Source organism: Nerophis ophidion, linkage group LG07 (assembly GCF_033978795.1).
Source record: "Nerophis ophidion isolate RoL-2023_Sa linkage group LG07, RoL_Noph_v1.0, whole genome shotgun sequence".
NCBI lineage: Eukaryota > Metazoa > Chordata > Actinopteri > Syngnathiformes > Syngnathidae > Nerophis > Nerophis ophidion.
In genome coordinates this window covers 39,627,659-39,652,001 of record NC_084617.1, presented here as the reverse complement: position 1 = coordinate 39,652,001, position 24,343 = coordinate 39,627,659, and the positions used below count along the sequence as shown (strand labels likewise).

The 24,343-nt window shown below is 40.0% G+C and overlaps 2 protein-coding genes across 15 annotated transcripts in view; one reads left to right on the top strand and one right to left on the bottom strand.

Annotated features, from left to right (window-relative positions):
- slc20a2 (solute carrier family 20 member 2) overlaps positions 1–4,630 on the bottom strand; it is a 205,630-nt gene extending 201,000 nt beyond the window's left edge. For 9 of the 10 annotated variants that reach the window (XR_009807494.1, XM_061906151.1, XM_061906150.1 and 6 more), the window contains exon 1: positions 4,040–4,628. The gene's annotated coding sequence lies outside the window, so the exon portion shown is untranslated. Of the gene's footprint in view, positions 1–4,039 lie in introns of all 10 variants that reach the window. The other variant, XM_061906154.1, reaches the window with a different exon arrangement.
- The window catches only part of LOC133556337 (bifunctional methylenetetrahydrofolate dehydrogenase/cyclohydrolase 2, mitochondrial-like), a 143,765-nt gene that overhangs the window by 54,835 nt on the left and 64,587 nt on the right, over positions 1–24,343 (top strand). The window contains exon 1 of one of the 5 annotated variants that reach the window (XM_061906160.1): positions 11,976–12,103. The exons of 2 other annotated variants lie outside the window; for them this stretch is intronic. Coding sequence is in view for 1 of the 3 variants with exons in the window: in XM_061906159.1 (XP_061762143.1) it covers positions 12,154–12,159 (6 nt within the window). In the remaining 2 variants the exon portion in view is untranslated. Of the gene's footprint in view, positions 1–11,975; positions 12,160–24,343 lie in introns of those variants that run through there. 2 more of the 5 variants (XM_061906159.1, XM_061906161.1) reach the window with 2 other exon arrangements.

The window sequence follows — 24,343 nt, the reverse complement described above, 5'->3', positions numbered from 1 at the left end:
TTATATATTATTATTGCAACAAATATTACATTATATTATCATATTTCACATTTTTGTCCAGATAAAATAAATGCTTAAATATTTGCTTGACTTATGATTTTACAGCAAACTACCCGTCAAATTTATAAAAATTACAATAAATTGTACGGTGTTCTATATAGCCTATTACTGTAAATTGAAAAAAACGACCTTTTTTTTTTTGGCTGTAAAATTCTGCCGCATGGTCAGGATTGTACCACCTCTGCCTGAATTTGAGTCCGGAAAAACACTGCATAGGGAATAACTATTTTCTGCAGATTTAGTGCCAGGAAGTTACGCCTGTGCTCTTAAGGGTGAGCGCGGCTAAGGTGGTGTGGTATCACCGGTCTTGGTGTGGACAAGCGCCTTGTTAACATTCCAAAAACCAAACCTGTTGTTAAACATTTTCAGCAGTTTTAGCTCTGAAAGGGACAGTTTAGCAAAGGGTTGCGTGGCTGCATACAGAGCGCTAAATGTTTTTCAGCGTGGTATTGTACCTCCTCCCCCTGCTCTAAGCATGCAAGCTATGCTTCATAGAACGCACACACATGCATTAGTTGTGTTTGTGGTCAGCTAATGATAGCGCTTTAGCAAAGCTTAGCTACTAACATTTGCTATTTTTGAATGTATATAGGTTATCATAACAACAGCATGACTGCAAACTGCTGGCTGCTTCTCTGGAATCCTTTTGTGCACGTTTGTTATATAAAGGCTTGCGTGAGTGACAGCCATGAAAACACGTCATTTTATTCAGACCAAACAACAATTTGTATTATAATACATTTTCCAATTGTGACAAATAGACAGTGATTGTTCAATATTTTATTATTTTAAACCATGATTGGTCTTATGCTCGCTGATGGAGCTTGTACATATTTTGATTTTAAAAAGGTATGGGGTATGCACTTGACTGTGTTTTTAAAAGAAAACAAATAAAAGTAATATAATGTATGAACTGATATATATATATATATTCAGGGTAGTTCTTATCTTTTTTGTGGCTGTTAAGTAGAGGAGACACGGACATCAGCGTGGATCATACTTGCCAACCTTGAGACCTCCGATTTCGGGGGATGGGGGGGCGTGGTCGGGGTGGGGCAGAGGAGTATACTTACATCTACAATTCACCAACTTGAGTATTTCATATATATTTCATATATGTGTGTGTGTGTATGAAATACTTGACTTTCAGTAAATTCTAGCTATATATATTTATTTTATTATACATATAAATAAAAGAAATAGTTTAATTTCAGATGGAACCTATCAAATACACAGTAATAAAAACACAGTTCTACTAACTACTGTGCTTGCTGGTTACTATAAAAAAACAACAACACTTAGCTTTCACTATTTGAGTAACTTTGTTCTGCCAATTATTTCTTCATTTTGCTCGATGTAACATATTGGGTTGGAGTCAATAACCAGGCGAGGTGATGAAGTTATGTCTCTTTACTGTGGGCTTCAGAACAGACTCCCTCACTTGCCGTCAGGTGGGCAACACCACGTAAATCGTTGGCCAATCAAAAAGCAACCCCATAACGCTATAGCCAACATTCACCAGGAGATGGCAACAGACAACATAAAATCACTCTATTACAGACGGCATCGCCATGGCTGTAACTTCCTCGTTCTTCTGCTTCGTCTCCTTGTGTGTGCAGTTTTTTATTCAAATCCGTAGATGTTGTAACGTGATTGGGCAGGCAAGCTGTTTATATAGTGGGAAAGCGGACGTGAAAACAGGCTGTCCCCACTCAGGTCCGCAAGGAGCTGGAGGGGGCGTGGCCTCCAGCTCCGGCTGAATTTCGGGAGATTTTCAGGAGAAAATTTCTTCCGGGAGGTTTTCGGGAGAGGCGCTGAATTTCAGGAGTCTCCCGGAATATCCGGGAGGGTTGGCAAGTATGGCGTGGATCTATGTTAGCTTTGTTTTTCAACACACTTGCATTAACAACTTACGCAATGTGCATGTATGCAATTGTGCCAAAGCATACACGTCTTTTCCGGTACTTCAACATTCACTATTTCTAAGAAATTATTCATACCGCCTCTGAACAATACCGGTCCGCCATGCCCTCTCCGGATATTGTCTCTTAACCCGAATAAAGTCTAAAAACACCAGAAAAAGATGCCAGATGTGTTGCTAGTCGTTTTTATTAAAGAAAAAAAACACTAAATGATTGGAGAAGTCTCTAGAACAGAGGTGGCAAATGTACGGCTCGGCCCGTGAATAGGTTTTATCAGGCCCAAGAGATTAGTTTGCCAAGTATAAAATTTAACTGTAATTTTTGAATGAAATAAACTACTGTTCTAAATGTGTCCACTACTAGACGACGTTATAGTATTTTATTTATTTCCTGCCGCTAAAGTGCATGACTTCAACATTTCCGTGTTTGGACACTATGCACTTACTTATTTGTGATGGTATACAAAATGTGGATGGTTACATTCATGCCTTGATAGTCAAAGATGTTGTTACATTGTGACATTTCCACCAAAATAAATGTTTTAGATAATCCGTAATAATTTCATGTTATACCTATAACTGGGGGCACATTTTCTGGGCAGACACAATTATGCTAAAATAATATGTATCCCCTTCTAACTTCATGTGTGATTACTGAAATTAATCAGAATTAACAAGTTTTGTTGTAAATGCTACATACCGTATGCACATCAATTGAGGAAAATTGGTAAATTATATTAATAACATACTGTAATTTGATATTGATATTACTATTATTTCATCCTATGATAAATTAAAAATTAAAGTTAAAGTTAAAGATAAAGTACCAATGATTGTCACACACACACTAGATGTGGCGAAATTATTCTCTGCATTTGACCCATCACCCTTGATCACACCCTGGGAGGTGAGGGGAACAGTGGGCAGAAGCGGTGCCGCGCCCGGGAATCATTTATGATGATTTAACCCCCAATTCCAACCCTTAATGCTGAGTGCCAAGCAGGGAGGTAATGGGTCCCATTTTTATAGTCTTTGGTATGACTCGGCGGGGGTTTGAACTCACAACCTATTGGTCTCAGGGCGGACACTCTAGCCACTAAGCCACTGAGTAGTAATTAACACCAATTGGAGCATTTAAAAGTATGCCAGGCTTTATTTCATCTATTTGACTGATGAACATTATCACACCATGTATTCATAAAGTATAAATATTGACAAATTAAAATTAAAATTCTAATAATTGCAACATGTTGGTGTGCTTTTTCCATTAAAAAAAAGCAATCTGTAATGTTCCTTGTTTTTAAGTTCATAAAGTGTTCATTAAATTTCACTTTTTCTGGAGTATACTTTTAGAACCATATTTCTGCTTTAATTTTAATATTTATTTCGAAAATAACTAAATGTACTTTCGTGCAATATTTAGTACTCCACAAGATACCTCAATATATGGACATGCGCCCAAAATAATGATAAATCCAAAATTATTGGGCAATGTGGCAGGTCATTGATACACAGTACGCATGCGCCAACCCGCCTCGACGCCAAACACTCGAGCGGCTTGTCCTGCTCAACAGAGTGAAATGAACTCGCGTGATTAACAGTCAAATGACCAGACGCCCGTTAAAACCCTTGCCGCCGTATGGTCGCAGTCGACTGGCGTATCCCCTCACGGCGTCTGGTAAGACTGTCGATCCGCCCAAGCCCTCGAAGTGGGGGTCTGGCGTTCAAATGTGCGCTATTGTGGACGCACTCTCGGCTGGGGAAGTCCCGCACGTGCAACGGCGCTTCCATTCACTCGGCGTGCAACGTGCCACGGGACGGCGGTTGAAAAAAATTGTCGCCATTCGGCAGCGAAATGCAACATTAACGTGTCATTTCAGCAGTGAGAAGGCTGCGTGACTTTGAGACGAGGGAGGTGATTGAAATACACGCGGCAGGCCCATTCCTCCTTGACACACAAGCTAGCTCCGAATAAACTCTCGCCCCTATAGGAGGCAACAATGGCGCCTTATGCCGGGTTAAGGGTCACCGGGGTAGTTCGAATAAACGTGTACTTACCGACAACACGGGAAGAAGGGGGTGGAAAACCGCCGCCGTGTCTCGCCTCCAAAGTCTCCGTCCGTATGTTCACTCTTGAGGTTCCTCCGCGTCGAATATGTCACAGATTCCAGTGGTTGTCTGACGTCGTCGCCCCCACTTGCCCCAGCTAAGTGGATGTCTCCCAGCCTCGGGAGAGTGATGTCTGCCCTCACTGGAAGTCACTCACGCCACCATGTTGCAGCGCACGTCTTCTCACCATCCGGCCGTTTAGGGATTGCGAGGCGAACACGCTCGGGATGACAGCTTTGGGATGGAGGCGGGGGAGCGGTGGTCAGTCAATCTGCTCCACAATGGCACCAATAATAAATAACACTCTACATCTATAGTCACGTATACATCCGAGATGGTTGTAATTTACGTTTCTTTTGAACGCATCGCCCCGTGCTGTTTAATCCAGTTATATAGCATGCGTACATTGCGGGATACGCTTTTTTTTTTTTAGAAGCAGAGGAATTTATGTCGACGTTGTGTATTCTTTGATTTATTGATCAATGTATCGTTCCGATCAATACCTTCTAAAAATCGCTGCTTAATCTCGCAACGCACATAGAGCCATTACAGTAACCGAATGTATGTATAAATGTTACGTAACCAGTTTAACCAGTCAGCAACAGCGTTTGCAAGGGCAGGGAGGGAAATCTGTGTAGCATTTATTTTTCAGTTGAAATCAACACACATAAGAAACAAACTGTATTTTCATACTAGAATAAAAACGTTTTTTTTAAATCATGCATGCATTAAATAAATATGATATTAAAAAGTTTCTTACTGCTATTTTAACATTGGTCTTGTTGTGTTGCGCATTATACTTTTTAGAAAATAATCACATGTTCCTATACCGTTTGTATCGCTGTGAAATTCTGTGGTTCTTAAACTTTTTTTTTTTACCTATAGTACCGCCTCAAAAAACACTCCAAGTACCACTTAAAATACAGTAGCATAGTATGCCTAAGTATTAATTAATAATCAAACAAGGCAGAGGTTTTATTTAACAAGTTTACCTGCACTAAACACTTAAAAGTCCCCCAATAAGCATGCAGGGTAGTCTTTTCTTCTATTCTAGTCAAGTCATTTACTAAAGGTAAACATGGTTAGGCTAAAGGCTACAAAGAGCTGGCAGCTACACAACAGCTAAGCACACAAGTTAGACACACGTAATAATAACTGAACGATATTGCGGCGTAAAACAGCATGTCTGTCAACAGGGGCGTCACTATTTTAGAGGGGCTCAAGCTGTAAAGTTACACAGTTTGAACAGTAACACTGTGTTTGAATATAAGAAAATAAAACACTGTACTTTAATCAAGTGATGTTTTGGTGTACCACTAGATTGAGCACGTGTAATACTATATGTTAGAGAATTACTTCCGTAGAAACCTTTAATGAGGCCCGCGAAAGCAAAAAAATAATTAGCTTCTTTTCTCACAATATGTATTCAACTTTCCTTAACAGAAAAAAATACATGTACTTGAAGCAATTTCATACCTTTGTAACTTGAACTAATAATAAAACCCAAACATTTGATTTGTTATAAATCAAAATAAGTACTTAAATATTGGCTTGACTAATGATTTTGATGCAGACCCGTTTGTTACAGGATGCCTTCTAACACGCTTATTCCTTGTATAATTATTTTTATACTTATTTGTATTGACAGACAGGGGCGTCACTAGCTTTTAAGGACGGGGGGGGGGCTTAGCACCCTGGACATGAACAGGATGTGAGCGAACGTAGCGCACGAGTACAAAACTTCACAAACGGCTAACAAAGATTTAGGAATTATTCATTGTTATTATTATAATTTCAGTCGGTTAAGGAAATTAAATATATATAATTGGTGCCGTGAATGCGTGGGTTCCCTCCGGGTACTCCGGCTTCCTCCCACTTCCAAAGACATGCACCTGGGGATAGGTTGATTGCCAACACTAAATTGGCCCTAGTGTGTGAATTTGAGTGTGAATGTTGTCTGTCTATCTGTGTTGGCCCTGCGATGAGATGGCGACTTGTCCAGGGTGTACGCCGCCTTCCGCCCGATTGTAGCTGAGATAGGCGCCAGCGCCCCCCGCCACCCCGAAAGGGAATAAGCGGAAGAAAATGGATGGATGGATGGTGCCATTGTGGAGCAGACTGACTAAGTAGAAGTGAGAAACGTTTATGTCTACTGTAAGAAAGACTTAGATCTGAAAAAGAGCCAGAGCTGTCAAAGAGCTGAGGGACCATCTTCGAAGTGCAATGCTGAAACAAATAATGCAAACAATAAAATGTAACTTTTAGGGCTTGACATTAATGATGTCCCATCGTCCCAGGGACGATAAAAAAAATGCACGGGACGATGGCTTTTAACCACTTTTTTCTTTTTTTCTTTATGTATTTATTCATTTTATATAAAATGTCTTTCCTCCCTCTGGAAATCCTATGAAATGTTTAACAAGCCATCCTATAATAATACAACAGCTATTAATGTAACAAATCAATGCAATAAAACAAATATATTTTTAATGATGTTTTTTTTCCATTATTTTAACAATAGGCTAATGTATACTACTTTATATAGATTCTACAAGAAACACACAACTTAAAAACTAAATTACTTACAATTGCAGACACAAGGTTTTGTGTAGCTTGACCACAGAGTTGAGAAGGAGCAAAGATCTTCAATATTTGTACAGTACGTGAAAATAACTAAGAAATCTTCTGGGGGAGAATGACACCCCTACAGGTTTTTGGTTTACAAAATTTCAGCCCCACCTAAATTAAAATTCACCAGCCTCCACTGATTATGGTGAAGTCTCATTTTAGGCAAAACATAAGACAATACTCTCTTAACAGTATAATTGTAACCAGGAATAAGTCTTCAAGTAACAATATTCTAATACTAACTTTGTTGGGTAAAACAGACTTTGGTTTTATTCTGAATCCAGTGAAACAGATTGGTGGTTTTAGCAGATTATAAAGATTATATGTTTAAGTATTTGGCAGACACTTTTATCCAAAGCAACATACATGAAAAATACATATAAAACAATCACTGTAAACATGATCGTTTACGGGAAGAATGTAATAGAAAATATCAATACAAAGCGTTAAAACAGAATAAACTCTCTGCTGTTGCAGCAACAGAGATACAGTCTATTGGTCCGTAAGATATATAGACATCTAGTATATTCATACATTGTTTACGTAGGATATACATCCATCCATCCATCCATCCATCCATTTCTACCGCTTATTGCCTTTCGGGGTATACACATGCAATCATATTGTTTCTTCAATTTAAAAATAGCTGACCGTTTTTTCCCCCTTGTCTGGGATTATTATTCCCAGTTTTGATCTTGGACGTCTGGTTTTATTTTTCTTATATTCAAACACATTGTTACTGTTCAAACTGTGTAACTTTAGAGCTTGAGCCCCCTTAAAACAGGCCTAGTGACGCCCCTGTTGACAGACGTGCTGTTTTACGCCGCAATATCGTTGGTTATTATTACGTGTCTAACTTGTATGCTTAGCTGTTGTGTAGCTGCTAGCTCCTTGTAGCCTTTATCCTAAACATGTTTACCTTTAGTAAATGACTTGACTAGAATAGAATAGAGGACTACCCTGCATGCTTATTGGGGGACATTTAAGTGTTTAGTGCAAGTAAACATGCGACGTGTGCCAGAGTTTATATCAGATATTTTAGATGCAAGATGATAATTTTGCTTATGTCTGATAGATTGTCGCAGAAAGCATCAAAACTATGAATGAACACATGTGGTGTACACTTAACAAAAACAAGGATAAAAAACTGAAAACATGTTTTATATTGTAGTTTCTTCAAAACAGCCTGACTTTAATCTGATTACTGCTTTGCACACCTGTTCTGTCTCCCTGTAATGTTTGTCTGATCTTGAATGGGATTGTGCTGAAAATTGTAATTTTCCTGAAGGAACTCTCCTGACGGAATAAATAAAGTAGTATCTATCCATCTATCTATCTCTTGGCATTCTCTCGATGAGCTTCAAGCACACCTGTGAAGTGAAACCGGTACCCATGCCTTGGGCACTAATGCACCCCCATACCATCACAGATGCTGACTTTTGAACTTTGCGTCGATTAACAGTCTGGATGGTTCGCTTCCCCTTTGGTCCGAATGACACGATGTCGAATATTTCCAACAACAATTTGAAATGTGGACTCGTCAGACCACAGAACACTTTTCCACTTTGCATTAGTCCATCTTAAATGATCTTGAACCCCAGAGAAGCCAGCGGCATTTCTGGATGTTGTTGATAAATGACTTTCGCTTTGCATAGTAGAGCTTTAACTTGCACTTACAGATGTAGTGACGAACTGTATTTAGTGATAGTGGTTTTCTGAAGTGTTTCTGAGCCCATGTGGTGATATCCTTTAGAGATTGATGTCGGTTTTTGATACAGTGCCGTCTGAGGGATCGAATGTCACGGTCATTCAATGTTGGTTTCCGGCGATGCCGCTTACGTGGAGTGATTTCTCCAGATTCTCTGAACCTTTTGATGATATTATGGACCTTAGATGTTGAAATCCATAAATTTCTTGCAATTGCACTTTGAGAAACGCTGTTCTTAAACTGTTTGACTATTTGCTCACGCAGTTCTGGAGAAAGGGGTGTACCTGGCCCCATCCTTTCTTGTGAAAGACTGAGCATTTTTTTGTCTTTGTAGCATATTCAACTGAACATGGGATGAAAATGATTTGCAAATCATTGTATTCCATTTATATTTACATCCAACACAATTTCCCAACTCATATGGAAACTGGGTTTGCATATATATATGTATATATATGTGTGTGTATATATGTGTATATATACACACAATATACACACACATACATATACATGTGTATATATACACACACACATATATATCCTGTATGTATATGTGTATATATACACATGTATATGTGTATATATACACACATATATATACATATATACAGTATGTATACATATAAATACATGTATATGTGTATATATATATATAAATATATATGTATACATATATAGGTGTATATATATGCATACATATATATATATATATATGTAAAGATAAAGATATATATATATATATGCACATATATGTATGTATATACTGTATATTAGGGCTTTTTCGATTCAACGCGATTCTCGATTCAAAAACGATATTTTTCCGATTTGAAACAATTCTGTATTCATTCAATACATAGGATTTCAGCAGGATCTACCCCAGTCTGCTGACATGCTAGCAGAGTAGTAGATTTAAAAAAAGAAAAAGCTTTTTTAATTGTAAAGGACAATGTTTTATCAACTGATTGCAATAATATAAATGTGTTTTAACTATTAAACAAACCAAAAATATGACTTATTTTATCTTTGTGAAAACATTGGACAGAGTGTGTTGTCAAGTTAATGAGATGCAATGCAAGTGTAAGCCTTTTTCTTCTTCTTATTATTATTTTTTATAAATGTCTAATGGGTTTTCACAGTGGGAGAGGGGTTAGTGCGTCTGCCTCACAATACGAAGGTCCTGCAGTCTTGGGTTCAATCCCAGGCTCGGGATCTTTCTGTGTGGAGTTTGTATGTTCTCCCCGTGAATGCGTGGGTTCCCTCTGGGTACTCCGGCTTCCTCCCACTTCCAAAGACATGCACCTGGGGATAGGTTGATTGGCAACACTAAATTGGCCCTAGTGTGTGAATGTGAGTGTGAATGTTGTCTGTCTATCTGTGTTGGCCCTGTGATGAGGTGGGGTCTTGTCCAGGATGTACCCCGCCTTCCGCCCGATTGTAGCTGAGATAGGCGCCAGCGCCCCCCGCAACCCCAGAAGGGAATAAGCGGTAGGAAATGGATGAATTTATAAATGTCTAATGATAATGTAAATGAGGGATTTTTAATCACTGCTATGCTGAAATTATAACTAATATTGATACTGTTGTTGATAATATTCATTTTCATTTCACTACTTTTGGTTTGTTCTGTGTCGTGTTTGTGTCTCCTCTCAATTGCTCTGTTTATTGCAGTTCTGTGTGTTGCTGGGTCAGGTTTGGTTTTGGAATTGGATTGCATTGTTATGGTATTGCTGTGTAGTGGTTTGTTGGATTGAAGAAAAAAAAATCGATTTAAAAAAAACGAGAATCGATTCTGAATCACACAACGTTTTCAATTCGATTCGAATCGATTCTTTCCCACACCCCTAATATATGTATACATATATGCACATATATGTATGGAATAATGTATGTTTATATATATATATATATATATATATATATATATATATATATATATATATATATATATATATATATATATATATATATATATATATATATATATGTATATATATATACATATATATATGTATGTATGTATGTATGTATACATATATGTATATATATATACAAACCTTGTTGGGAAATTGTGTTAGATATAAATATAAACGGAATACAATGATTTGCAATCATTTTCAACCCATATTCAGTTGAATATGCTACAAAGACAAAAAAATATATATATACATATATATGTATAGATATATGTACATATGTATATATATATATATATATATACAGTATATATATATATGCACAGTACAGGCCAAAAGTTAGGAAAGACCATCTCATCTCATTTCAATGTGTTTTCTTTATTTTCCTGACTATTTTCATATTGTAGATTGTCACTGAAGGCATTAAAACTATGACACCTGTGAAGTGAAAACCTTTTCAGGTGACTACCTCTTCAATCTCATCAAGAGAATGCCAAGAGTGTACAAAGCAGCAATCAGAGCAAAGGGTGGCTATTTTGAAGAAAATACACTATATAACATGTTTTCAGTTATTTCACCTTTTTTGTTCAGTACATAACTCCACATGTGTTCCTTCATAGTTTTGATGCCTTCAGTGACAATCTACATGTGGTGGGCGTGGCCTGCGCGCCTGCAGGGAGGCGGGGTTTGGCAGGACCGGCTTCGAGATTGGCAACAGGTGAGTGGATGACACAGCTGAAAGTGTTCATCTAATCACTTGTCGCTCTGTTAAAAGGCAGCAGTCGTGAAGGACTAGGGTGATTGGTTGGAATGGTGAAAACACACGCACGAGCGAGAGAGCGAGACACGGACAGACAATTGCTGGAAAGCAGTCAGAGACTTTGCATATTGCTGAAAAAGCACAGAAGGACCTTTTACATCTCTGTCAATAAACTATGTTGTAAACCTGGAATTCCTGTCATGTCAATCCTTGGTGGTCCCGAGAACCTGGAAGCAGCGGACTTCCACACTACAATGAAAATAAAGAAAACACATTGAATGAGAAGGTGTGTCCAGACTTTTTGCCTGTACTGTATATATATATATATATATATATATATATATATATATATTTTTTTTTTCCCACAGAGGCCCACATAGTGACCAACTAAAAGATGTGGTTGTCACTTTAATTGTATTATTTAGTGTTTCAGTTAGAAGGCCAAAATGCATTCCATATATATCTAAAGGCCAAACGCTCTGTTCCTATTGGTTACTAGTTGTAATATTTCATTTTTTTGCTTTTTACAATCTGTCTTTCTGCTCTTTTTTTAAATTTGTTGCTGTTGTTTGTTTGTTTGTCTTTTTCTCCATGTGCTGTGGCCAAAAAAGAAAATGAACCACACACCACAAATGGTTCCTGGGCCACAATTTGTACATAAAAATGCTTACGAGGTTCACTAAGCTGAAGTCTAATAGATAGTAAATGTAACGCGCAGGCAGCGATAGTTCGAAAACAAAGTTTAGTTTCTTTTTTGTAGCAGACTTTTTTACAAAAAGTTAACTCTGCATGTTCACCTGTACATGTGAGGGACGATACTCTTGAGAAACAAGTGGATGTGTTTACCTTTTATAAAGGCTGCTTCATGTTGAGACATGACTGTTCCATTCAGTCGATGGGTGGAACATATTACTTGCTATGAAGAATTCTTCACCCACGCCTGTTGAGTTGACTTATTCCACAGTGGATTTAGGAGACATCTAATTTGCTGAAGGTCCAAAAAAGTAAGACCACATGGAATATAAGAATTTTAACTACTTTATGCAAACACTACATGCAAGTAAGTGTAAGAACATGTTATGATGATGGTCATATTTGTGAATTAAAAATCTTTACTGACTGTACAAACAATGTTGTATTTTTTACAAAACCCAAAACCAGTGACGTTGGCACGTTGTGTAAATCATAAATAAAAACAATACACAATGATTTGCAAAACCTATTTAACTTATATTTTCAATTGAATAATTTGCAAAGACAAGATATTTTATGTTCGAACTGAGAAACTTAATTTTTTTTTGCAAATAATAATTAACTTGGAATTTAATGGCAGCAACACATTGCAAAAACGTTGTCACAAGGGCATTTTTACCACTGTGTTACATGGCCTTTCTTTTTAACAACACTCAGTAAACATTTGGTAACTGTGGAGACCAATTTTTGAAGCTTTTTGGGTGGAATTTTTTCCCATTCTTGCTTGATCAACAGCTTAAGTTGTTCAACAGTCCAGGGTCTCCGTTGTGGTATTTTATACTTCATATTGCACCACACATTTTCAATGGGAGACAGGTCTGGACTACAGGCAAGCCAATTTCGTACCCGCACTCTTTTACTATGAAGCCACGCTGTTGCAACACGTGGCTCGGCATTGTTTTGCTGAAATAAGCAGGGGCGTCCATGATAACATTGCTCGGATGGCAACATAGAGTATGTTGCTCCAAAACCTGTATGTACCATGCATCATTAATGGTGCCTTCACAGATGTGTAAGTTACCCATTCCTTGGGCACTAATACACCTCCATACCATCATAAATGCTGGGTTTCGAGCTTTGTGCCTATAACAATCCAGACTGCTCTGTTTCTCTTTGTTCTGGAGGACAACGTTCACAATTTCCAAAAACAATTTGAAATGTGGACTTGTCAGACCACAGAACACTTTTCCACTTTGCATCAGTCCATCGTAGATGACCTCGGGCCCCACATAGCCGGCGGCATTTCTGGGTGTTGTTGATAAATGGTTTTCGCTTTGCATAGTAGAGTTTTAACTTGCACTAAAAGATGACAGTGGTTTTCTGAAGTGTCCCTGAGCCCATGTGGTGAAATCCTTTACACATTGATTGATGTCGCTTTTTGATGCAGTACCGGCTGAGGGAGTGAAGGTCCGTAATATCATTGCGTACGTGCAGTGATTTCTCCAGATTCTCTGAACCTTTTGATGATGTTACGGAACGTAGATGGTGAAATCCCTAAATTCCTTGCAATAGCTGGTTGAGAAATGTTGTTCTTAAACTGTTCGACAATTTGCTCTAGCATTTGTTCAGAATGTGGTGACCCTCGCCCCATCCTTGTTTGTGACTGACTGAACATTTCATGGAAGTTGCTTTTATACCCAATCATGGCACCCACCTGTTCCCAATTAGCCTGTTCACCTGTGGGATGTTTCAAATAAGTGTTTGATGAGCATTTCTCAACTTTCTCAGTCCTTTTTGTCACTTGTACCAGCTTTTTTGAAACCGTTGCAGGCATCAAATTCCAAATGAGCTAATATTTGCAAAAAAACCAAAGTTTTCCAGTTTCAAGGTTGAGTATCTTGTCTTTGCAGTCTATTCAATTAAAATACGTACAAATCATTGTTCTCTGTCTTTATTTACCATTTACACAACGTGCAAACTTCACTGGTTTTGGGTTTTGTAGTTGTATCATTGTTTTTCCAGTGCAGTGTGAGCTCTTTTCAGATCACTAATAAAATTAGTAAAAGAACAAAAGTGACAGGTTTAATTTATTCATGTGTATTTTTATGAATAACGCAGTGCGAAGACAAAGACGAATAACAAATCCAGGATATATCATGATGAAAGCAACCTCACCAGTAAAATCTTGTCCGGAGGCAAAAGTGAGTCATGTAAACAGTGAATTTTTTTCATTTTTTTTTTCAATTCTAGTCAAACTTCAGCTTCCTTGTTCCCTCGGATTGCATACAGAGCAGGATTCCCGAGACTCGGGGTGTTCAAACTTTTTCCACTGAATATTAAAGCATGTTGGGGCCGTTTGGATATTTTACATTTTGAAAACTAATATAATATATAGAGGTTTTTTAGGGTTTCTTTCAAGTTTGGTACCGGGGACCTGAAAGGGTCCCCAGTAGAGATGTCCGATAATGTTTTTTTTGCCGATATCCGATATTCCGATATTGTCCAACTCTTAATTACCGATATCAACCGATACCGATATATAAAGTTGTGGAATTAACACATTATTATGCCTGAATTTTTTGTGATGCCCCGCTGGATGCATTAAACAATGTAACAAGGTTTTACAAAATAAATCAACTGAAGTTATGGAAAAAAATGCCAACATGGCACTTCCATATTTATTATTGAAGTCACAAAGTGCTTTATTTTTTTTAACATGCCTCAAAAAAGCAGCTTGGAATTTGGGACATTCTCTCCCTGAGAGAACATGAGGAGGTTGACGTGGCCGGGGTTGGGTGGCGGGGTTGAGGTGGGGGGGATAGCGGGGGTGTATATTGTAGCGTCCTGGAAGAGTTAGTGCTGCAAGCGGTTCTGGCTATTTGTTCTGTTGTGTTGTGTTGCAGTGCTGATGTTCTCTGTAAATGTGTTTGTCATTCTTGTTTGGTGTAGGTTTACAGTGTGGCGCATATTTGTAAGAGTGTTAAAGTTGTTTGTACGGCCACCATCAGTGTGACCTGTATGCTGTTGACCAAGTATGTCTTGCATTCACATGTGTGTGTGAAAAGCTGTAGGTATTATGTGAATGGGCCAGCATGCAAATGCAGTGCCTTTAAAGATTATTGGCACTCTGTACTTCTCCCTACATCCGTGTACACAGCGGTGTTTGAAAAAGTCATACATTTTACTTTTTGAAATCGATACCGATAATATTGGCAGTCCGATATCATCAGACATCTCTAGACCCCAGTCATAAAAATTTTCAAATTAAGTCCTGTATATTTTTTTTTCAACACTTATATCTCTAGCTCAACTGCAGATCTATCTGTAAATAAAACGGTTATTTATTTTTCGGTTTGTTTTAAGCCCTTTTTGTTAAATATAACCAGTTTTAATGGCAAAAATACTTAATATGCTATATTTTTGAAACATGTTTTAAAAGTGAAACATTTCATGTGGAGTAATTGGAACCTTAAAAAGGTGAATAATTCATAACATTGAAATTAATTTATTATACATTTTTGAACAATGAGCGTTTAAAAAAATAAATAAATCCATGGACTAAAATTCTCAGGGGTCCAAAATGGTACCAGTCATAAAACTGATAAAAATTTAAATCATACATTTAAAATTTTTTATTTTTAAATATTCATGTTTAAAGCAGCACAAAGTAACTCTTTGACCTTCTGTAAGTATGGGTTTGTATCGCTTTCACTGGCACTTAGCGACGTTGAGGAAGGTGGCAGGAACCCTGCTACACAAAAAATTACAAGTGTGCTGACTTGCTTTAGTTTACCACGTACGACACTTCCCATTTCCCAATCCGTTAAAAAATAGAAGTCGGTGCAAACGTCTACAGGGTTTTATTGACAGTTTATTTAAAAAAATATATAATATATTTATTATCAACTTAGTTAAAATTTATTATTTTAGCACTACTTAGTGGTTTGTACATGTCATTTTCATCAGTTTTTACAAGTCCCTTCTTTTTCAGTACATTTGACTATCCATCCATCCATTTTCTACCGCTTTCTCCCTTACGGGGTCGCGGGGGGCGCTGGCGCCTATCTCAGCTACAATCGGGCGGAAGGCGGGGTACACCCTGGACAAGTCGCCACCTCATCGCAGGGCCAACACAGATAGACGGACAACATTCACACTCACATTCACACACTAGGGCCAATTTAGTGTTGCCAATCAACCTATCCCCAGGTGCATGTCTTTGGAGGTGGGAGGAAGCCGGAGTACCCGGAGGGAACCCACGCGTTTACGGGGAGAACATGCAAACTCCACACAGAAAGATCCCGAGCCCGGATTTGAACCCAGGACTGCAGGACCTTTGTACTGTGAGGCACTAGTATTTATGTAATTTTTTTGGTTTAACTGTAAGAAAGTTAGGTAAAGATATTGAATATGATTAAAATAAAAAGTACGATGACTAATTAAGTGTTAATATATGAATGGAAAAGTTGGGCCCAAAGGTCAAAAAGGTTAAAGACCCCTGACTTATGTTATGAGTCGGGCTGTCAAACGATTAAAATATTTAATCGCGATTTATTGCATTTTGTTCATAGCTAACTCTTATTTTTTTTTTTTTTAAATAAGCGTACTATAGAGAGAACATTTTCTAGTTTTTAATACCGTCAACATAAAAATGGACAATATCCTTTACGTGAAGTTATGTTCATTAACTTCGGTAATGCTTTTTTAAAAGGCTCAACACAAAATTGACCTAATCACTCTTTTACCGACACAAACAAGCACACACAAACAACTGTTTTTTGTTGTTTTTTTTGCAAATGCTGTCGTGCAAATGCTGTCAGCATCTTTAATCAAATAACCTGTCGAGGCAAGCCTGGTTTAGGGTGTGGTGTTTACCACATTGTACAAAACAACCCCTTGAAATGCAGCCAACAGTGTGCCACCGCCAACACAAACCTTTTTAAAGCACCTTTTACTGAACATTTTGTACGTCATTTCATATCCGCATACCAGTGGTGTCCAAAGTGCGGATCAGGGGCCATTTGTTGGCCACGGCATATTGTCGGGTGAAAAGCCAAAACAGTGAAAATGTAAGAAAAAAAAAATCGGAATGTTATGAGAAAAAAATAATATTTTCAAATTAGGGTTGTCCCGATACCAATATTTTACCAAAATGTATTCCGATAGTTTTCCAAAACTTATGATATTTTTCTAAACAAAGGGGACCACAAAACATTTCATTATTGGCTTTATTCTAACAAAAAAATCTAAGGGTACATTAAACATGTGTTTGTTATTGCAATTGAAGAACAATTTTATTCCTTAAATAAAATTGTGAACATACTACACAACTTGTCTTTTAGTAGTAGTAAACAAATTAGTCTGCTGACGTATGCAGTAACATATTGTGTCATTTATCATTCTATTATTTTGTCAAAATTATGAAGGACAAGCTGTAAAAATTGATTATTAATGTACTTGTTCATTTACTGTTAATATCTGGTTATTTTCGGTTTCAACATGTTCTATCTACACTTCTGTTAAAATGTAATAATCACTTATTCTTCTGTTGTTTGATACTTTACATTAGTTTTGGATGATACCACAAATGTAGGTATCAATTCGATACTAAGTAGTTACAGGATCATACACTGGTCATAGTCAAAGTTCTCATGTGTCCAGGGACGTATTTCCTGAGTTCATTAACATAATATACATTTTTCAAAAAGTAAAAAAGATTTTGTGACGACAAAAAATATTGATGTGAGCATAGTTGTATCGACTAAATATGCTCTTGTACTTGGTATCATTACATTGAATGTTAAGTGTAGATCAACCCATGGCATTTGTTTACATTCAGGCGTGGTAGCTTTTGTTAGCGGTGACGCCAGTGAGCTACTGTATCTTAAGGTGTGTAGTGAAGCATGTTTAGCTATTCCTCGTCCTGAAAGGATGATGCTTGTAAAAAACATATTTTATTCGTCACCATGGAGGCGAGGATTAGTGATTTAGAAGTAGCTAAAACTGTAGATGGATGTTCGCTGCTAGCTAGCAAGCCATGTCTTAAAGCACCTCCTCCTGTGGGCGTTTCAGTGTTATAACTTCATCTTTATCTTTAGTTTTTAGGCCAAAATGCGTTTGTTGTCCTTTTTCTGTCTACACACTGTCTGCTTGTAAGTACTCCGTGATTGTGAGCTGTCGAACATGCTCCTCTGCTCCTCCAGCAATGTCACAACGTGACAGTGCACTGTCATGCCCGGGAACCGGTACTTTTCAAGTATAGTACCGTTTTTGATTCATTAGTACCGCGATACTATACCAGTACCGGTATCCCGTACAACCCTATTTCAAACTTATAAATGAAAATGATATACTTAGTCATAACACAAAGTTGACGCAAAGTTTTGTCTTTAAAATATACATGATCTGTTTTTAGAATTTCTTTTAAATAAGAATAAAAAAGAAATGGTTTGAAAAAATAGAAGTTTTAAAAGTAAAAATAAAATATAAACAAAGTTTAGTTACTTGGTTTGTTTATTTAGTTAAAAAAAACAAAAAAAACTAACTTATGAATGAATTCATTTGAGAGGGACAAGCGGTAGAAAATGGATGTATGCAAAAACAATAAAAAGTGTTAAGTTTGTATATAGACATTAATATTTTCACACAGGCAGACTTTTTGACTCACTGGATTATACAATTACACATTTGTAATATTTACAATTATTGTTTACAACTATCTACAATTGTTATTATCCATCCCATCCATTTTCTACCGCTTATTCCCTCTGGGGTCACGGGGGGGTGCTTGTGCCTATCTCAGCTACAATCGGACGGAAGGCGGCGTACACCCTGGACAAGTCGCCACTTAATGCCAGGGCCAACACAGATAGACAGACAACATTCACACTCACATTCACACACTAGGGACCCTTTAGTGTTGCCAATCAACCTATCCCCAGGTGCATGTCTTTGGAGGTGGAAGGAAGCCGGAGTACCTGGAGGGAACCCACGCATTCACGGGGAGAACATGCAAACTCCACACAGAAAGATCCCGAGCCCGGGATTGAACCCAGGACTGCTCAGGACCTTCGTCTTGTGAGGCAGACGCACTAACCCCTGTTCGACCGTGCTGCCTTATTATTACTATTATTATTATTATTGTTATTGTCCATCATCAATTCATCTTCTTCCGCTTATCCTAAGTCGGCTCGCGGGGAAGAAAAAAATGAAAATTTCAAAATAATAATTATATACTTACATCTAACACAAAGCTTACACAAATATGTGTCTTTAAATATATATAATATATGTTTGTTTGCTTCTTTTTTTTTATTTACAAAATAATGAAGATAACAAAAAATACTTTGACTTTTTAAAAATGTTTGGACTTCCCTGGTTGAGAACATATTGTACTGCTTCACTTGGCAATGCAGTTGTCCTAGCATTAGTCCAAGCAGACAATTGAATTAACATGACATGTGCTTATTGTTCTTCTGGGCAATTACAGCCACCAGTGAATGTCCTCTGGGCTATTTGAACTGATAGTGTTGACAAAATGATATTCAGAGGGGACACCTGATGCTCCCCTGTGAAAGCTTTGCTTGGAGGAAATATATTTGTTGCCATCTAGTGGCCAACATGTATGAACAACACACAACTATTTTATATTGATAGTACAAGTGTGTATTACAGGTATTATATAATGTATTTTAATCGATATTCTTGAATTTAAGACACAAGAGCAGCGAAAATAACATTATTATAAAATGTAGGAACTTAAAACTGGCCCTTACTAGCAATCAAGATGCCTATAGCAAAAATGTCATTATTATATTTGTTAATCCTTTATAGGTGTTCAACCTTGGCGAGAATGAGGACTCAGGTGCAGAAGGGGGACACAATTGACACAGGCTTTAAGTTTTCTTTGAAATCTCTTTGAACAGAGTGATTAAAGCAAAGCGGCTATGGAATCTATGATAACAAAACACATAGGCAAAACGCAATAAACAGAAAATCACTCCATAGGGAGGATAAAGGCAATAGCAAAATTACACACAAATCTTCTAACAAAAGAACAATCTATGATTAGCTAAAAAAAAAGGTAAATCACTCACGCAGAGGAGACAAGAACTTTTTAACAGAAAGTGCGCTATAAAAAGCTGAGAAAACTACAAACTAAAGCACTCCAAGAGGAGGGGGAAAAAAGAAGGCAAAGCACTGAAATTAGACACAAAATTCTTGACCAAAAACTTTAACAAACAAAATCACTCTTTCTCAGAGGAAACAAAGAAATCAATAAATGAGGCAAGGCAATACTTAGCAAAACTTGGTTCAAGGCTGTGGACAAGGCTGGAGGCACGTAGCGAGACAATATACTCTGGCACAAGACAAGAAGAAGACCAGACATTTATACACATGAGGGAGGGTGACACAGGTGGGCACAATCAGGCAATCAGGAGAGACATCAGACCAGTGAAACAGGAGGAAGGGCAAGTGACCTGAAACGAGAGGGAGAGTTAACCTTTCAAAATAAAAGAGGAAATGACAAGACAACATGAAACCAAACAAAACCCATACAATACTTCACCCAGGTGTGACAGAACTCCCCCGTCTAAGGCCGGCTCCTGACGGCCCAGGAACCTCAGGGTGGAGTCTATCGAAGTCCCTAATGAGAGTGGGGTCGACAATGTGGCGGGATGGAACCCACTCTCTCTCTTCAGGTCCATATCCTTCCCAATCCACCAGGAATTGTCTGCCACGGCCTCGGTTGCGTACTGCCAAAAAGCGTTTAACCTTGTAGACTGGTCCGCCTTCGATCATTTCGGGTGGTGGAGGGGACGTGGTGGTTGGGACCATGGTGCTTTCTTTGGCTGGTTTGATCTGACTGACGTGGAAAGTGGGATGGACGCGGCGGGATCGGGGAAGACGAAGCCGCACCGCTGCAGGTCCAACGAGTTTGTGGATTGGGCCTACAAAACGTGGTGCCAGTTTTTTTTATGAAACCTTGAGGCGCAGGTCTTTGGCTGATAGCCAGACTTTCTGACCAGGCTGGTAGGTGGGCGCAGGCCTTCTTTTGTGGTCTGCCGCCCGCTTCATCCGGTCTCCTTGTTTGTTCAATACCTGGCGGGGGGCTGCCCAGATACGGTGACAACGTTTGACCATGGCATGGGCGGATGGGACCGACACTTCCAACTCATTCTCTGGAAAGAGAGGGGGCTGGTACCCTAAAGCACAATGAAAGGGAGAGAGGCCGGTGGCTGATGTAGGCAATGAATTGTGCGCATACTCTACCCAGACCAGGTGCTTGCTCCATGTGGAGGGGTTCTGGCAGACCAAGCACCGGAGGCCGGTTTCCAGCTGCTGGTTTAGTCGTTCGATCCGGCCATTGGCTTCCGGATGATATCCAGATGTTAGGCTGGCCTTGGCTCCAATGAGTCGGCAGAACTCCCTCCAGAATCGTGATACAAATTGGGGCCCCCGGTCTGAAACAATGTCTTTGGGGAATCCATGAACTCTGAACACATTTGTCATCATAATCTCTGCCATCTCCTTAGCGGAGGGTAATTTAGGCAAAGCGATGAATCTGACCATCTTGGAGAATCTGTCGACCACAGTGAGAACGGTGGTGTTACCTTGTGAGACCGGGAGCCCAGTAACGAAGTCCATCGCGATGTTTGACCATGGTCTGGAGGGGATGGGGAGTGGCTGGAGAAGTCCCATGCGAGGCCTGGAAGAAGTCTTGTTCCTGGCACAGACCGAACACGCCTCCACGTACTCCCGGACCTCCGTCTCCATGGCTGGCCACCAGAACCGCCGGGAGATCACAAACACAGTTCTTTTAACTCCCGGATGACATGAAAGCAGCGAGGTGTGGGCCCAATGAATCACCCGGGGACGAATCTCAATGGGGACAAACAATCGATTATCAGGACATCCCCTAGGTGGCGGGGCCACACCGTTAGCTTGCTTTACCTCAGTTTCTATTGGCCAAGTTACCGCTCCTACCACACAGTTCAGTGGAAGGATAGTCTCAGGTTGCTTGGCCTCAGGCTCGGGGTCAAATAGTCGTGACAGGGCATCTGGCTTGACGTTGCGGGACCCCGGCCTGTAGGAGAGCGAAAAGGAAAAGCGATTAAAAAAAAGCGCCCACCTGGCGTGGCGAGAATTGAGTCTCTTAGCCTTCTTGATGTATTCCAGATTTTTGTGATCAGTCCAGACGATTAATGGGTGTTCGGCCCCCTCAAGCCAATGCCGCCATTCCTCCAAGGCGAGCTTTACCGCCAGCAACTCACGATTGCCAACATCATAGTTTCTTTCAGCTTTGGACAGCCGCCGCGACAGAAAGGCACAGGGATGCATCTTGCCGTCCTGATGAGGGCATTGAGACAGGACCGCTCCAACTCCTTCATTAGAAGCGTCCACCTCCACGACGAACTGGCGCTCCGGGACCGGAATGGTGAGGATGGGCGCTGAGGTGAAGCGGTGCTTGAGTGTCTGGAAGGCCCTCTCTGCCTCTGGAGACCAGTGTAACCACACCTGGGGAGAGGTGAGAGCATGGAGAGGAGCAGCTATTGCGCTGAAGCTTCTGACAAACCGCCTGTAAAAGTTAGCAAAACCCAAAAATTGCTGAACCTTCTTGCGGTTGTCAGGGGTAGGCCAATTGGCCACAGCGCTCACTTTAGCCGGATCCATCTGCACTCTTCCAGGAGCTACAATGAAGCCCAGGAAGGAGACAGTGTCGGCATGAAAAACACTTTTCAGCTTTAACATACAAGTCATTGTCCAAGAGTCTCTTTAAGACCTGAGTTACGTGGACTTGGTGAGTGTAACTATCAGGAGAATACATCAATATATCGTCAAGGTAACGGACACAAAATGGTCCAGGAAGTCTCTTAGAACTTCATTGATCATTGCTTGGAACACGGCGGGGGCGTTGGTGAGTCCAAAGGGCATGACCCTGTATTCATAGTGGCCGCTGGGTGTGTTGAATCCGGTCTTCCACTCGTCTCCCTCTCTTATTCGGACCAGATTGTAAGCGTTGCGTAGGTCCAGTTTGGTGAAAATTTTGGCCTGTTGGAGTTGGTCGAAGACAGAAGACATGAGGGGAAGAGGGTAACGGTTCTTGATAGTAATGTCGTTGAGTGGGCTGTAATCAATGCAAGGTCTTAACGAGCCATCTTTCTTCTTCACAAAGAGGAACCCTGCTCCTGCTGGTGATGACGATGGACGGATCAAGCCAGCTTTCAATGATTCCGAGATATAATCATTCATGGCTGCTCTTTCTGGACCAGAGACAGAGTACAGGCGCCTCTTGGGAATAGTGGCCACGGGCAGTAACTCAATGGCAGAGTCGTAGGAACGGTGGGGTGGAAGTGACATAGCCTTAGTCTTGCTGAAGACTTGACGGAGGTGGTGGTAACAGGGAGGGACAGAATTCAGGTCCGGGAATTCTGAGTCTGGCAGGATTGGCAGAAAAAAGATTAATTTCCTCGACATTTTTCTTTTGGACAGTAGAAAAATTACATTTATGGGTACATTCCCTTCCCCATAAACTGATCTTCCCTGTTTTCCAGTCAACACGAGGGTTATGCTGGTACAGCCATGGATACCCCAAGATTAACGAATGAGAGGGGGAAATAATCAGGTATGGACAAATTTGTTCCTGATGGCCGTCTATGTTCATCTGGAAAGGTTCACTGATGTGTGTGATGGTGAAAAGCTCCTTTCCATTTAGAGAACGGGCCCTAATGGGATTAGCTAGTGGTTCTGACTTGAGTCCTAGTCTCCTAGCTAAACTCCAGTCCATCAGGCTCTCATCTGCCCCAGAGTCTATTAGCGCCTCTAGCATTGTGGTCGTGTGATGGGTTATTGTGATCTTGGTAAGAATACGTGGTATCTGAGGAACAGCCGGAACATGACTCACCGCCTGGGACCCCTTGGTTGGACACGAAACGACAAGATGGCCGCCCTCTCCGCAGTAAAAGCATCTTCTCTCCATCAGCCGCTTGCGTCGCTCTTCTGGGGTCAGTCGGGCTCTCTCCAGCTGCATGGGTTCCTCCTCCCCATTTGTGCGCAGGTGAGGATGTAGCTCCTGAGGTGGGCGCCGAGTCGTCAACCAGCTAGGTGCGAAAGGACGGGTCGTTCTTCCTGCAGCTTCCGATCCTTCACCTCGCTGTCGTTTAAGCTGGGCAAGTCGGTTGTCCTTCCTGATGGCTAGCCCGATGAGTCAAGGTCATCGGGTAGGTCCAGGGGAATGAGGAGGTCCTGTATGGAAGTTCGAATCCCTTAAGAAAAACATCATAAAGCGCCATGTCGTCCCACCCACTTTCAGCTGCCAGCATGCGGAAGCGGATGGCATAGTCGCACATGGAACCGCTGCCCTGTTTTAAACGGCTTAGTTCTTGTGCCTTTTCTCTGCTGGAGGACACCGGGTCAAAAGTTCTTGTTAGAGCAGCTTGAAAGTCTGTAAACGAGTGGCAGAGTGACGAGTTCCGCCCCCATTCGGCAGAAGCCCGCGCCTTGGCTCCATCCGTAAGATGGGAAATCATAAAAGCAATCTTGCAACGGTC